The sequence below is a fragment of the Bos taurus genome, chromosome 2 (assembly GCF_002263795.3).
Source record: "Bos taurus isolate L1 Dominette 01449 registration number 42190680 breed Hereford chromosome 2, ARS-UCD2.0, whole genome shotgun sequence".
Lineage (NCBI taxonomy): Eukaryota > Metazoa > Chordata > Mammalia > Artiodactyla > Bovidae > Bos > Bos taurus.
The window spans coordinates 48,248,905-48,265,980 of NC_037329.1; the positions used below are offsets into that span (position 1 = coordinate 48,248,905).

Sequence of the window (17,076 nt, forward strand, 5' to 3'; positions counted from 1 at the left end):
TAATTTAAGAAACAGTAGTCTTCAGTCATTTAAATGATTTTCTTAACTTTTCATCAATAAAGCTACTAGAAGTCTGGTAATTAGACTGAAGTACTTGAGGGCAATAGGAGCTATTTTGTCTTTTGAATAATTTTTTGTTGAATAATTGTACATGCATTGGTAAGTGCCCTACTGAAAGTAGGTTAACAGTGTACTTTTCTTGGATTGAGTTTTAGAAAATGAAATGTACTAAATAGTTTGGAAGTTAAAGAAAGGTTGATATGACTACTTATTAGTATAAAACTCTTATTTTCTCTTAGGTGACCGGACTAGTAGTTGCCCAGTGATCTTCATATTAGATGAATTTGATCTTTTTGCTCATCATAAAAACCAAACACTCCTCTATAACCTTCTTGACATTTCTCAGTCTGCACAGACTCCAGTAGTAATTATTGGTCTTACATGCAGATTGGTAAGTCTTTCTATTTAAAAACAATTGATTATAATGTTTAGAAAATTAAAGTTTAATAACTGACTTAGTTACTATGTAGCTCACTAATGTATTTCATTAGGGTGTGGCACCTTTATGCCACTTTTTAACTCAAAGGAAACAAGGAAACATTTATCACACATGCTTGTAGGCTAATACCTCCCTCCATTTCACTCAGATTACTGAATAAAAAATATGAAGTGAGATTTTGCTTTAAAATATTATGTAATTCTTTTTTTTTTTTCTTTTAAATTTTATTTTATTTTTAAACTTTACATAATTGTATTAGTTTTGCCAAATATCAAAATGAATCCGCCACAGGCATACATGTGTTCCCCATCCTGAACCCTCCTCCCTATTCCCTCCCCATACCATCCCTCTGGGTCGTCCCAGTGCACCAGCCCCAAGCATCCAGTATCGCGCATCGAACCTGGACTGGCAACTCGTTTCTACATTAGTAAATAAAGAGAAAATTAACATCACCACCATTTTATAAAAATTGCTAATGGTTTCTCATACTTTTTATATTTAAGATTCTTTCCATATTTTAAAAGTGCTTGGAATCAGCTCAAAATGATACTAACCCAACTTTGTTAGGTATACATCTCTGGAAATGGAAGGGATTATTTCCATCATATTATCATAGTAGTCACTAGCGTCTTTGCTCCTTGGGAGATTTTTAGAATGATTTTAATTGAAGTCTTAATGTAACTATCACATTACTTTGTGAAGACTACATGCATGTTAAATCTTCAGACAGTTTATGTAGGTCTGTTTGTGTTTACTCTCTCTCTTTTTTAAAATTTTCCCTGGAAGTGGGTGTACCATTTGTGAAAGTACTGCAATACCAGATCGATGGGTGGAGTGGATGGAGCAAGCTCCCTTTCCATCTCCTAGTTCCAGAAATACGTTTAATTCATTGTCCTCAGAATATGTATCAGATACTAAGCTGACAAGAACATATACTACTAGGCAAAAGGCCAAAAAGCATTGTGTTTACCTTCTTTTACTCTCCTTATATGAACTGTCTTATTGAATTCAGGTAAAACTGGTATTTAAGAGTCATCTTGATACTAATATGAGTCATCTTAATACTAACATTATGGCTGCCATGCATTCATAATTTTTATCCCTTTTTTTCCTTCATTTTTAGCAAACTTATACCAGGCCCTTCTACTTATTTTCCTTTTCTACAGCTACTTCTCTTTTTTAGAAATGGGAAGGTCTTTATTAAGTCATCTTTCAACAGTCCTGCTAGTACTATTTCTCTCAAGTTCAGTTCAGTTCTGTCGCTCAGTCGTGTCCAACTCTGTGCAACCCCATGAACTGCAGCACGCCAGGCTTCCCTGTCCATCACCAACTGCCAGAGTTTACCCAAGCCCACATCCGTTGAGTCTGTCATGCCATCCAACCATCCCGTCCTCTTTCATCCCCTTCTCCTCCTGCCCTCAATCTTTCCCAGCATCAGGGTCTTTTCAAATGAGTCAGCTCTTTGCATCAGGTGGCCAAATATTGGAGTTTCAGCTTCAACAGCAGTCCTTCCAATGAACACCCAGGACTGATCTGCTTTAGGATGGACTGGTTGATCTCCTTGCGGTACAAGGAACCCTCAAGAATCTTCTCCAACACCACAGTGCAAAAGCATCAATTCTTCGGCGCTCAGCTTTCTTTATAGTCCAACTCTCACATCCATACATGACTACTGGAAAAACCATACCCTTGACTAGACGGAACTTGTTGGCAAAGTAATGTCTCTGCTTTTTAATATGCTGTCTAGGTTGGTCATAGCTTTCCTTCCAAAAAGTAAGCGTCTTTTAATTTCATGGCTACAATCACCATCTGGAGTGATTTTGGGGCCCAAAAAAATAAAGTCAGCACTGTTTCCACTGTTTCCTCATCTATTTGCCAAAAGTAATGGGACCGGATGCCATGATCTTAGTTTTCTGAATGTGAAGCTTTAAGCCAACTTTTTCACTCTCCTCTTTCACTTTCATCAAGAGACTCTTTAGTTCTTCTCACTTTCTGCCATTAGGGTGGTGTCATCTGCATATCTGAGGTTATTGATATTTCTCCCAGCAATCTTGATTCCAGCTTGTGCTTCCTCCAGCCCAGCATTTCTCATGATGTACTCTGCATAGAAGTTAAATAAGCAGGGTGACAATATGCAGCCTTGATGTGCTCCTTTTCCTATTTGAAACCAGTTTGTTGTTCCATATCCATTTCTGACTGTTGACCTGCATACAGGTTTCTCAAGAGGCAGGTCAGGTGGTCTGGTATTCCCATCTCTTTCAGAATTTTCCACAGTTTATTGTGATCCGCACAGCCAAAGGCTTTGGCATAGTCAATAAAGCAGAAATAGATGTTTTTCTGGAACTGCCTTGCTTTTGTGTTGATCCAGTGGATTCTGGCAATTTGATCTCTGGTTCCTCTGCCTTTTCTAAAACCATCTTGAACATCTGGAAGTTCAAGGTTCACATATTGCTGAAGCCTGGCTTGGAGAATTTGTAGCATTATTTTACTAGCGTGTGAGATGAGTGCAATTGTGCGGTAGTCTGAGCATTCTTTGGCATTGCCTTTCTTTGGGATTGAAATTAAAACTGACCTTTTCCAGTCCTGTGGCCACTGCTGAGTTTTCCACATTTGCTGGCATATTGAGTGTAGCACTTTCACAGCATCATCTTTCAGGATTTGAAATAGCTCAACTAGAATGCTATCACCTCCACTAGCTTTGATCCTGGTGATGCTTCCTAAGGCCCACTTGACTTCATATTCCAGGATGTCTGGCTCTAGTTGAGTGATCCCACCATCATGATTATCTGGGTCGTGAGGATCTTTTTTGTACAGTTCTTCTGTGTATTCTTGCCACCTCTTCTTAGTATCTTCTGCTTCTGTTAGGTCCATACCATTTCTGTCCTTTATTGAGCCTATCCTTGCATGAAATGTTCCCTTGGTATCTCTGATTTTCTTGAAGAGATCTCTAGTCTTTACCATTCTGTTGTTTTCCTCTATTTCTTTGCATTGATCACTGAGGAACGCTTTCTTATCTCTCCTTGCTTTTCTTTGGAACTCTGCATTCACATGGGTATATCTTTCCTTTTCTCCTTTGCTTTTCACTTCAGTTCTTTTCACAGCTATTTGTAAGGCCTCCTCACACAGCCATTTTGCTTTTTTGCGTTTCTTTTTCTTGGGGATGGTCTTGATCCCTGTCTCCTGTACAATGTCACGAACCTCTGTCCACAGTTCATTAGGCACTCTGTCTATCAGATCTAGTCCCTTAAATCTATTTCTCACTTCCACTGTATAGTCATAAGGGATTTGATTTAGGTCATACCTGAATGGTCTAGTGGTTTTCCCCACTTTCTTCAATTTAAGTCTGAATTTGGCAATAAGGAGTTTACAAGCTGAGCCATAGTCAGTTCCTGGTCTTGTTTTTGCTGACTATATAGAGCTTCTCCATCTTTGGCTGCAAAGAATATAATCAGTCTGTGTTTGGTGTTGACCATCTGGTGATGTCCATGTGTAGCATCTTCTCTTGTGTTTTTGGAAGAGGGTGTTTGCGATGGCCAGTGTGTTCTCTTGGTAAAACTCTATTAGCCTTTTCCCTGCTTCATTCTGTATTCCAAGGCCAAATTTGCCTGTTACTCCAGGTGTTTCTCACTTCCTACTTTTGGATTCCAGTCCCCTATGATGAAAAGGACATCTTTTTTGGGTGTTAGTTCTAGAAGGTCTTGTAGGTCTTCATAGAACCATTCAGATTCAGCTTTTTCAGCATTACTAGTCGGGGCATAGACTTGGTTTACTATGATATTGAATGGTTTGCCTTGGAAACAAACAGAGATTATTCTGTTGTTTTTGAGATTGCATCCAAGTACTGCATTTTGGACTCTCTTGTTGACTATGATGGCTACTCCATTTCTTCTGAGGGATTCCTGCCTGCAGTAGTAGATATAATGGTCATCTGAGTTAAATTCACCCATTCCAGTCCATCTTAGTTCGCTGCTTCCTGGAATGTTGATGATCACTCTTGCCATCACCTGTTTGATCATTTCCAATTTGCCTTAATTCATGGACCTAACATTCCAGGTTCCTATGCAATATTTCTCTTTACAGCATCTGACCTTTCTTCTATCACAAGTCCCATCCACACCTGGGTGTTGTTTTTGCTTTGGCTCCGTCTCTTCAGTCTTTCTGGAGTTATTTCTCCACTGATCTCCAGTAGCATATTGGGCACCTACCGACCTGGGGAGTTCTTCTTTCAGTGTCCTATCTTTTGCCTTTTCATACTGTTCATTTGATCACATGGACCACAGCCTTGTCTAACTCAGTGAAACTAAGCCATGCCATGTGGGGCCACCCAAGACGGGTGAGTCATGGTGGAGAGGTCTGACAGAATGTGGTCCACTGGAGAAGGGAATGGCAAACTACTTCAGTATTCTTGCCTTGAGAACATGAACAGTCTCTAAAGAGTAGCTTTCTATGTCCTTCTTCCCCAGTACTTTAGAGCTCTCAATGTATGCTTTCATAATAAGCCTCTCTCAGACTAAATCTGGCGGGTTCTCCACGTATCTTTATTCTTCTTTCTGAAAAATAGCAATATAACACAGTCGTTAAGGAAGCCTGTTCCTTCTTGCTAAAAGCTCTTCCTTTAGATGGAAGTGGCAATGGCAGATGCTGTCGTCCCAACGAGGGCCCAAATAAAGGGTTTGTGGCTCCTTAGTAAAGGCTCTTTTTTATTTTGTATGTTTAATTTTCCAGCTGTGTAACTCTCCAACTGTGTGATTCAAGTCCATCTAGGTGTCCATTTTTAGAGGGAAAGAGCAGAAGGATTGATGGAGTAGTGATTTTGCTAACAAATAACCTCTTCCCTGTGGCATCATTTATTTTCACTATTTCCTCTATCCCCACATTACCAACTTGTCATTACTGTCTACCATAAAAATATCGGTTAGTGTTCACCTCTAAAATTCTTTTGTTTTCGTTTTGTTGTTAAGTTGTGCCTGACACCTTGCAGCCCCATGGACTGCAGCATCCCAGGCTTCCCTGTCCTCCGCTATCTCCCAGAGTTTGCTCAAATTCATGTCTGTTGAGTCAGTGATGCTATCTGGCCATTTCATCCTCTGCTGTCCCGTTCTCCTTTTGCTTCAGTCTTTTGCTTCCACTGTCTCCCAGAGTTTGCTCACATTCGTGTCTGTTGAGTCGGTGATGCTATCTGGCCATCTCATGTTCTGCTGTCCCTTTCTCCTTTTGCTTCAGTCAGCATCAGTGTCTTTTCCATTGAGTCAGCTCTTTGCATCAGGTGGCCAGAGTTTTGAAGCTTCAGCTTCAGTACCAGTCTTTCCAATGAATATTCAGGGTTGATTTCTTTTAGGATTGACTGGTTTGATCTCCATGCAGTCCAAAGGACCCTCAAGAGTCTTCTCCAGCACCACAGTTCAAAGGCATCAATTTTTTGGTACTCAGCCTTCTTTATGATCCAAATCTCACATCTGTACATGACTACTAGAAAAACCATAGCTTTGACTATACAGACTTCTGTCTTTTCCCATTCCCAAGTTAAGGCTCTTAATTCTGTTTGCCCAGCATTGCTTCCACTACCTTTCAACCACCTACTCAGATGGGTGATCTAGAACTCCTCCTTAGCAGAAAATTAATGTGTAGTATTTCTGAAATAACTTATAGTTCTCTTATGCTGACACTATATTTTTCTGTACCTATAAAAATATCTTAGGTTTTTTAGTCACCTTCCCAGTTTCAGCCCCAAACTGTTCATCTTTCCTGTCTTCCTTCCCACGTTAGCCATGATGCCTTTAATTCTTCCCTGTGTGTCATTTGTTTCTTACCCTAGAGTCATCTGGGTAGATTTGGAATTCCATATTTCTGGGCCTCACCACAGCTTTTTGTTTTTCTTTTTTATAGAAAATTGACACTAAACTTGCTCCCTCTCTTAAGGGAAACTAGCACATAGCTTCTCAAATGTTACTATAAAAGAGCCAGAAGACAGAATAATTTATTTTACCAATGTAATGCTATATTCTTGCCAGTTTCCTTTTCTATACTTTGTTTCTTACATCTAGTGTAGCTTCAGCTTAATCTGTATAGTTTAGTGAACTGAATTTTTCTTCATCACGTATGCTGCTTCTTGAGTTTTTGCTACATAAAACAATGAAAACAATGTTGTAAGTTTTCATCAATGTTAATTATTAAGTCTAACTACATTTTATTATCTTAATTTTTTTAGATGAACTTCATAGACTGAAATTCCTTATTGAAACTCTTCATGTTACTCTGGAATATAGCTATATTCACTATGGTTATAATTTTTTAGCAATTATTGTAGGTCTTGCAGTGTTAAAGATTAGCAGAGAAAAACATAATTAGAAAAAGGCTAATCAGGACATCGTTGACATCACCAGACCTACAAGTGCTTAGAAAAGGATTAAAAGTAGCTTGCATTAAAAATATTTTTAGAGGTTTGGTTTATTTACAAGTCACATTGTCTTAACCTGTACTACCTTGTAGTCCTACGTATATCAAGGGAATAATTAAAGTCTTTAGAAGCTTGCATAAATTTTTTTAATGCTTAATTGTGTATTATAGGGTAAGCACTGCTAATTATAAGTGGTAGCTCAAATCATTATACCTGTATCATTGGTATGGTTATTTTAAACATGCATCTCATGGAGATTTTTGTTTTTAAGGATATTTTGGAACTCTTAGAAAAAAGAGTGAAGTCACGATTTTCCCACCGGCAGATACACTTAATGAATTCATTTAGTTTTCCACAGTATCTTAAAATATTTAAAGAACAATTATCTCTACCTTCGGTATTTCCAGAGGAGATTTTCGCCGAGAAATGGAATGAGAATGTACAGGTAATTTGGAACAAAAACAATAACATTAAAGTTATTTTTGTGTCTTGCTATACCATTTGAAAGCATTTGAAACTTGAAAATTTTTATAATCTGTAAATTAGCATAAAGTTTCTAATGTTACTGTGGCATAAAACCGCGTTAATATATACTGTTGTGTGTTTTTTATTTTAAAAAACAGTTGAAATGTCATACCTCCTGTTTTTTTCCTCAAAAGAACTTTTATGAGATTTGTTTTATATCTTGTTTATATTTTAGATTATTTTGTTAATGAATTTCATCATTAAATATTTTCTTTATTTTACAAGTTCAGCAATATACTAACTTAGTAAGGTTCATACATACCTGTAGAGTGTGGATTTTTGTTCTTATGAAGAGTTAAGCTTTTTTCTTCTTGTGTCTGTTAAGACTGGCACCTTTGGTTATATTATCTCTATTGACAAATGCTATCTTTGAGTTCTTGGATTTACTAAACATTGTGGACTCTGTAAATTTACTTAAGTTGATGAGCATAACTTCTGCAGGCTATTGTTGTATCAACTAAGCATCAGATCAGATCAGATCAGATCAATTGCTCAGTCATGTCCGACTCTTTGCGACCCCATGAATCGCAGCACGCCAGGCCTCCCTGTCCATTACCAACTCCCGGAGTTCACTGAGACTCATGCCCATCGAGTCAGTGATGCCATCCATCCATCTCATCCTCTGTCGTCCCCTTCTCCTCTTGCCCCCAATCCCTCCCAGCATCAGCGTCTTTTCCAATGAGTCAACTCTTCGCATGAGGTGGCCAGAGTACTGGAGTTTCAGCTTTAGCATCATTCCTTCCAAAGAAATCCCAGGGCTGATCTCCTTCAGAATGGACTGGTTGGATCTCCTTGCAGTTCAAGGGACTCTCAAGAGTCTTGTCCAACACCACAGTTCAAAAGCATCAATTCTTCGGCGCTCAGCCTTCTTCACAGTCCAGCTCTCACATTCATACATGACCACAGGAAAAACCATAGCCTTGACTAGACGAACCTTTGTTGGCAAAGTAATGTCTCTGCTTTTGAATATGCTATCTAGGTTGGTCATAACTTTCCTTCCAAGGAGTAAGCGTCTTTTAATTTCAAGTAAGCATACTAACATCCATTTATCTTATACTGAAAAGTTTTAGTTGTTAGGGAGAAGGGAGAGAGTGTATGTATGTGAATATGTGATTAATAATGTGTTTGGAAAACAGTGTTCCTGATAAATCTCACACATTAAAAATATGGGCCTTGTAGAAAATATTGGAGTCCTTGGTTTTGTAAGAATTGGGAATAACTGGTCTATAATATGAAATACTAATGTGTGAGGATGATTAGTTCTGCTTAGAGTTACGCAGTCTATTGGAGGAGGAAATGGCAACCCACTCCAGTATTCTTGCCTGGGAAATCCCATGGTCAGAGGAACCTGATGGGCTGCAGTCCATGGGGTCACAAAGAGTTGGACACAACTGAGCAACTAGACAACAAACATAACACAGTCTATATTCATTGGCTCTAAAAAGATTTTTTATGTTATAGCAATAATGGCAGTTGATATTCTTTTTATTATAAAATCTTTAATATCAATACCAAATTAAAAGTGAGACTCTGCATTTATTTTGCTCTTTAATAATTTTTTCCCCATTTGTTGAGGTATGATTGACAAATTCAAAATTGTTTATATTAGTGTACAACTTGATGTTTTGGTATACTTTGTGAAATACCACAATCAAGCTATTTAACATATCCATCACTTCATATAGATTTTTTCTCATCTTTTTTTTAATTTTGTGGTACACTTAAGTTTTATCTTCTAAGCAGATTTCAAGTACATAGTACTATATTGTTAAATATAATCATGTTACTGCACATGTGCAGAACTTACTCAACTTGTATAAATGAAACTTGATTCTTATTTTGATTTTAAAATACTGTGCTCATGTAAGCACTATTAATTTTGACACTTTTTAAAATTAAAAGCTCATATAATAAAATTTAATCAGTGCTTTAGAAACATGGTAAAAAGTAGAATTTTCCCTTATGTTCACGCTCATCTTCCCTCCTTTCACTGCAAAGTAATTATTTGGTTTATAGCATTTCAGACCTTACCTACATGCTGAAGTTGTTTTTACATGAAGGATTCAAACCTTAAATGTTATTCTCTGGCTTATCTTTTTTACTTTGTTCTACCTTTGTTCTGATTGTTAATTATTTTTATACAGAATTTTATGTCAAAATAATTGACTGTTTTCCTTAAACCCAGATATTGTGTCATGATATAACTAGTGAGTCTTCCCTTCTACCCTCCTCCCCAAATTAATTTTGCCTGGAACTCAGTAATTTACTATGTCATGTAAGTTTTTCTTGATACTGCATCTGACTGAAGGATTCCATGCTTTATGAACACTTTATGGTTGGTGCTCTTATATTGTCTTTTTCTTTACCTGGGTCTGAAGTGCATCAGAGCTCTGGATCTTTGGCCTGTGAATCCACTTTTGAGTGTGTCACAAACTTTCACCTTTCCTAAATCTTGAACTGATTGTCATGTTAACAATAGTTATTTTTCTGATTGCTTTAGTGATCAGACGCAGTCTTTCCTAGAATTTAAATGTCTGTGATTTCCCAGTGCTTATTGTATTCTTATCTCTGCTCACTTTCTTTTCCTAAAATGACTCCATAAGCCTAGATTGTACTGTCCTGTCCTGGATTTTTCTGTCCTTCCCTGCTGTGTTGCATTCTGAGCGTCTTATAGTGGGTATATAAAGGAAGTAGATGGTGACAGTGTCTATGAAGTATAACTTTTGATGACTCAGAAAATGGTAAGCATGTGATAATAGAGTTGCTTGCCCTTATTTTTTTTTTTTGTCCTTTGCTGAGCACTGAGTTAAGGGGCAGGATGATAGGAATGAATGTGAAAACACTCCCGTCATCTTTTTGATTATTTTGTGGTTCTTTCTTTCTTAAGGTAGAGCTAGTACCACTGGAGTTTCTGTCTCTTAGCACTGATATTTTCTTGCCCCGTCCTGAAACTCCAGTACTTTGGCCACCTCATGCTAAGAGTTGACTCATTGGAAAAGACTCTGATGCTGGGAGGGATTGGGGGCAAGAGGAGAAGGGGACGACAGAGGATGAGATGGCTAGATGGCATCACTGACTCCATGGACATGAGTCTCAGTGCACTCCCGGAGTTGGTGATGGACAGGGAGGCCTGGCGTGCTGTGATTCATGGGGTCACAAAGAGTCGGACATGACTGAGCGACTGATCTGATCTAATCTGATCTGAATCATCATTTGCCACCTCCCTTTGGAATATGCCCAGAAACAAAACAACAACAACAAAAAAAGCCCAGAAAACTAAGTACACTATATTTTCTAGAGTTAAAACTGTATGTCTCTACTTCCCACTGGAAGAAGATCCAGATTCAGGAATAAGTTCCAGTCTAATGGGCTGAATTCTCCAAGCCAGGCTTCAACAGTATGTGAACTGTGAACTTCCAGATGTTCAAGCTAGATTTAGAAAAGGCAGAGGAACCAGAGATCAAATTGCCAACATCCGCTGGATCATTGAAAAAGCAAGAGAGTTCTAGGAAAACATCTACTTCTTATTGACTATGCCAAAGCCTTTGGCTGTGTGGATCACAATAAACTGTGGAAAATTCTGAAAGAGATGGGAATACCAGACCACCTGACCTGCTTCCTGAGAAATCTGTATGCAGGTTAGGAAGCAACAGTTAGAACTGGACATGGAACAATGGACTGGTTCCAAATTGGGAAAGGAGTACATCAAGGCTGTATATTGTCACCCTCTTATTTAACTTATATGCAGAGTACATCATGAGAAATGCTGGGCTGGATGAAGCACAAGCTGGAATCAAGATTGCCGGGAGAGATATCAATAACCTCAGATATGCAGATGACACCACCCTTATGGTAGAAAGTGAAGAAGAACTAAAAAGTCTCTTGATGAAAGTGAAAGAGGAGAGTAAAAAATTGGCTTAAAACTCAACATTCAGAAAACTAAGATCATGGTATCTGGTCCCATCAATTCATGGCAGACGGATGGGGACACAATAGAAGCAATGAGAGACTTAATTTTCTTAGATTCCCAAGTTACTACAGATGATGACTGCAGCCATGAAATTAAAAGACACTTGCTCCTTGGAAGAAAAGTTATGACCAACCTAGACAGCATATTGAAAAGCAGGGACTTTACTTTGCCAACAAAGTTCCATCTAGTCAAAGCTATGGTTTTTCCAGTAGTTGTGTATGGATGTGAGAGTTGGACTGTAAAGAAAGCTGAGCGCAGAAGAATTGTTGTTTTCGAGCTGTGGTGTTGGAGAAGACTTTTGAAAGTCCCTTGGACTGCAAGGAGATCCATCCAGTCCATCCTAAAGGAAATCAGTACTGAATATTCGTTGAAAGAACTGATGTTGAAGCTGAAACTCCAATACTTTGGCCACCTGATGCGAAGAACTGACTCATTGGAAAAGACCCTGCTGCTGCGAAAGATTAAAGTCGGGAGGAGAAGGGGATGACAGAGGATGGGATGGTTGGATGGCATCATTGACTCAATGGACATGAGTTTGTGTAACTCCAGTAGTTGGTGATGGACAGGGAGGCTGCTGTCCATCCAACTGCTGCAGTTCATGGGTTGCAAGGAGTCGGACACGATGAACGACTGAACTGAACTGAATGGGATGAAGTTTTATGCTCTCAGTAAATACACTATCCTAGTTATTATAGTCCCCAATCTGTTGCTACTGTTTTTAGTCTTTATCTTATTCAGGGACACTGTCTAGTCCCTTGTTGCCGATAGCATTTGGAATATGCTAATAAATGAGCTTCAGTTGAAGAAAAAAATTAAAATGTCAGCACCATGGCCAGAGGCCTTGCCTGAAAATGGGGGTGTGCATTGAAGGAGCTATCCTTTCTCTCAGTGCTGACTATCCAGCAAGTTTTTTCAAATTCTGGGTTTAAACAGAAAGCAAAGGTAGTGCTAACAAGTCACCTATGGAATCGCATCCAAGAAATATCTTCATGATAGGCTTGAACCTAGACATCGTACCAGCTTGAGTGTTTGTTTTAGTCCTATGGAAATGTGCAAGTAAGCAGGATAAACAACATCTCAGCAAGACAGTGTAAGAAAAATCTCTGTATAAAAGCATCTTAAGAGGACCATATCTATTTCTCTTCAAAGGAAGTTCCCACAAAGTGCTATAGCTAAGTTGAAGAAAGATCCCCTGCTGTCTTAACCTTTCAGTTAACAGGAGGTGAGAATGTTTAACAGGAACAGACTAGGAGACTTGGTACCTGTACTGCTGCCAGTGAGTTGTCCCTGGAGCAGCATGAATCCTGCTGTTCCTCTGTAACACTGCTGTTCCCCTATAACATTCTTCTGAGAAACTGCCTGTGAAGCAAACTGCAGTGAGCATGTTAAGAAGTTATTTCTGCAACTGTTACTCCTGTGCTTATTGGCGAAAAGGGACTCTACAGCTTCCATGAATAAGATAAAGACTAAAAACAGTAGCAAGGGTTGGAAACTATAATAACTAGGATAGTGTATTTACTGGGAGCATAAAACTTCACCCCATTAGACTTGAACTTATGCCTGAATCTAGATCTTCTTCCAGTCGGAAGTAGAAACATACAGTTGTAACTCTGAAAATACAGTATACTTAGTTTTCTGGGCTTTTTTTGTTACTGTTGTTAAATAATTTTTATTCCTTGCAGATGACTTTTGAAAAATTATATCAATCTTAGCCAAGCCTTTTTTGTCTCTGCCAACTCTGAATTTACTGTCCTTCCATCTAATCTTTTGTTCAGTGCCACATGAACCTCACGGTTCATTGATCCTTATTCACTGCAGTCACTGTTTTTAGTCTTTTCTTTCTTTCTTAAAGGGCTTGCTGTTGCTGTATAAACAGGGTCAAATACCCTTTGGAAGTACACCAGATGAGCATAAAATAATAAAGTAATACATATTAAAGAAAACTTTTGGAAATTAACTGTAATCCTTCTAAAATTCTTCTAAAAATTCTAAAAATCCTTCTAAAAAAAGGTAAAATCCTTCTTACCAAATAGCTTATAAAGTTGATATATTAAGTATATATTTAGGTATTGCTTTTTTAAATGGCCCTCAGTTCAGTCACTCAGTTGTGTCCCACTCTTTGCGACCCCATGAATCGCAGCACACCAGGCCTCCCTGTCCATCACCAACTCCCGGAATCCACTCAAACTCATGTCCATCGAGTCAGTGATGCCATCCAGCCATCTCATCCTCTGTCATCCCCTTCTCCTCCTGCCCCCAATCCCTCCTTGCATCAGGGTCTTTTCAAATGAGTCAGCTCTTTGCATCAGGTGGCCAAAGTATTGGAGTTTCAGCTTCAACATCAGTCTTTCCAATGAACAACCAGGACTGATCTTTAGGATGCACTGGTTGGCCAAATTGACCTTTAAATTTCTGAAGCCGTCAACCTCTCAAAATATATCTTAATTTAGTTATACAAAGTATATAGTTTTATTACCACTTCCCTCTTGAAGTTTGTCCCTCTTGTTTTCTTCCCCTGGTTTTATTGCTCTCTCTTGGATTCTGTTCACTTGTTCAACATCTTTCTCAATCCCTTACTTTGCTCCTTTTTTTCCCTTTACTTCTTAAATGTCAGTAATGCAAGTTTCACTTCTGACTACATCTCCCTCTTCACTCCTCCTGGGACATTCTATTCCCTATAGTTTCATCTTTTCATTTTTTTGTATCCCCTTTTACCCTTCATCTCTGTTTTTCACCAGTAGAGTCTCCATCAGACGTGTCTTCTATTAATGTTTTTCTTTCTTGTCTTCACACCAGTGTGCTAATTCAGACTCATTTTGTTTCTTATATGGAGAATTGCAGTTATCTCCAATTAAGCTTTGCTGCCTTTGTCTTTCCATACAATCAGTCTGCCAGTAACTGAACCTCAGGATATTGTGACTACGCATCTTTTGTCCATATGCCACCGTCTCCCTGCAGTGCTCATGTTGTTCCCTAAAATTGTAATGCTCTATCTTCTTTGTAGCCTATTACCTCATACATGTTAAGCATTCTTTGTAATACTTTACCTTGTATTTGAATTCTTGCTTCTCTGGTGGCTCAGTTCAGTTCAGTTCAGTCGCTCATCATGTCCAACTCTTTGCGATCCTTATGAACCGCAGCACGCCAGTCCTCCTTGTCCATCACCAACTCCCGGAGTTCACCCAAACCCATGTCCATTGAGTCGGTGATGCCATCCAACCATCTCATCTTCTGTTGTCCCCTTCTCCTGCCCTCAATCTTTGCCAGCATCAGAGTCTTTTCCAATGACTCAGCTCTTCACATCAGGTGGCCAGAGTATTGGGAGTTTCAGCTTCAACATCAGTCCTTCCAGTGAACACCCAGGACTGATCTCCTTTAGGGTGGACTGGTTGGAGATCCTTGCAGCCCAGGGGACTCTCAAGAGTCTTCTCCAACACCACAGTTCAAAAGCATCAATTCTTCAGCTCTCAGCCTTCTTTATCGTCCCAACTGTCACATCCATACATGACTACTGGAAAAACCAAAGCCTTGAGTAGACAAACCTTTGGTGACAAAGTAATGTCTCTGCTTTTTAATATGCTGTCTAGGTTGGTCATAACTTTCCTTCCAAGGAGTAAGCATCTTTTAGTTTCATGGCTGCAGTCAATGTCTGCAGTGATTTTAGCTCCCAAAAATAAAGTCAGCCACCGTTTCCACTATTTACCCATCTATTTGCAATGAAGTGATAGGACTGGATGCCATGATCTTACTTTTTGAATATTGAACTTTTACTCTCCGTATAAGTTAAATAAGCAGGGTAACAATATACAGCCTTGACATACTCCTTTTCCTATTGGAAACCAGTCTGTTGTTCCATGTCCAGTTCTAACTGTTGTTTCCATACTTGCATACAGGTTTCTCAAGAGACAGCTCAGGTGGTCTGGTATTCCCATCTCTTTCAGAATTTTCCACAGTTTATTGTGATCCACGCAGTCAAAGGTTTACTCCAGTCACCTGGAGTAACAGGCAAATATGGCCTTGGAGTACAGAATGAAGCAGGGCAAAGGCTGATAGAGTTTTGCCAAGAGAATGCACTGGCCATCACAAACACCCTCTTCCAAAAACACAAGAGAAGATGCTACACATGGACATCACCAGATGGCCAACACCAAAATCAGATTGATTATATTCTTTGCTGGCAAAGATGGAGAAGCTCTATATAGTCAGCAAAAACAAGACCAGGAGCTGACTATGGCTCAGCTTGTAAACTCCTTATTGCCAAATTCAGACTTAAATTGAAGAAAGTAGGGAAAACCACTAGATCATTCAGGTATGACCTAAATGACTATACAGTAGAAGTGAGAAATAGATTTAAGGGACTAGATCTGATAGACAGAGTGCCTAATGAACTGTGGACAGAGGTTCGTGACATTGTACAGGAGACAGGGATCAAGACCATCCCCAAGAAAAAGAAATGCAAAAAGGCAAAATGGCTGTTTGAGGAAGGGTTACAAATAACTGTGAAAAGAGAAGTGAAAAGCAAAGGAGAAAAAGAAAGATATAAGCATCTGAATGCAGAGTTCCAAAGAATAGCAAGGAGAGTAAGAAAGCCTTCCTCAGTGATCAATGCAAAGAAATAGAGGAAAACAATAGAATGGGAAAGACTAGAGATCTCTTCAAGAAAATTAGAGATACCAAGGGAACATTTCATGCAAAGATAGGCTCAATAAAGGACAGAAATGGTATGGACCTAACAGAAGCAGAAGATATTAAGAAGAGGTGGCAAGAATACACAGAAGAACTGTACAAAATAGATCTTCATGACCCAGATAATCATGATGCTGTGATCACTCACCTAGAGCCAGACATCCTGGAATGTGAATTCAAGTGGGCCTTAGGAAGCATCACTCCAATCAAAGCTAGTGGAGGTGATGGAATTCCAATTGAGCTATTTCACTTCATAAAAGATGATGCTGTGAAAGTGCTACGCTCAATATCTCAGCAAATTTGGAAAACTCAGCAGTGGCCACAGGACTGGAAAAGGTCAGTTTTAATTTCAATCCCAAAGAAAGGCAATGCCAAAGAATGCTCAAACTACCCCACAGTTGCTCTCATCTCACATGCTAGTAAAGTAATGCTCAAAATTCTCCAAGCCAGGCTTCAGCAATGTGTGACCCATGAACTTCCAGATATTCAAGCTTTGGGGAAAGGCAGAGAAACCAGAGATCAAATTGCCAACATCCGCTGGATCATGGAAAAGGCAAGCGAGTTCCAGAAAAACATCTACTTCTGCTTTATTGACTATGCCAAAGCCTTTGACTACGTGGATCCAATAAACTGTGGAAATTCTGGTGGCTCAGCGGTGAAGAATCTGCCTGCCAGTGCAGGAGACACTGGTTTGATCCCTGAATTGGGAAGATCTCCTGGAAAAGGAAATGGCAACCCACTCCAGTAGTTTTGCCTGGTAAATCCCATGGACAGAGGAACGTAGCAAGCTGCAGTCCATGGGGTTGGAAAAGAGTCGGACACAACTGAGTGACTAAACAACAACAAATAACCCTCATTCTCTGTTGCATGTACTACTACATTTTGATCATCCCACTACTGTGATTGAATAAATTTTATGGTAACAAGGGTTATATTTATCTTTGTGTCTTCAGAATTAACATAAAGGGTAGAGGATAAGGAGAAAATCAATAGAGTAGA

At 39.1% G+C, this 17,076-nt stretch overlaps 1 protein-coding gene and 1 pseudogene across 2 annotated transcripts in view; one reads left to right on the forward strand and one right to left on the reverse strand.

The window, feature by feature from the left end:
• ORC4 (origin recognition complex subunit 4) overlaps positions 1–17,076 on the forward strand; it is a 96,914-nt gene that overhangs the window by 67,406 nt on the left and 12,432 nt on the right. For both annotated transcript variants that reach the window (XM_005202444.5, NM_001046301.2), the window contains 2 exons: positions 300–451; positions 7,168–7,341. In XM_005202444.5, coding sequence (XP_005202501.1) covers positions 300–451; positions 7,168–7,341 — 326 coding nt within the window. The remainder of the gene's footprint in view (positions 1–299; positions 452–7,167; positions 7,342–17,076) is intronic.
• On the reverse strand, positions 1,284–1,461 carry LOC112443668 (uncharacterized; annotated as a pseudogene).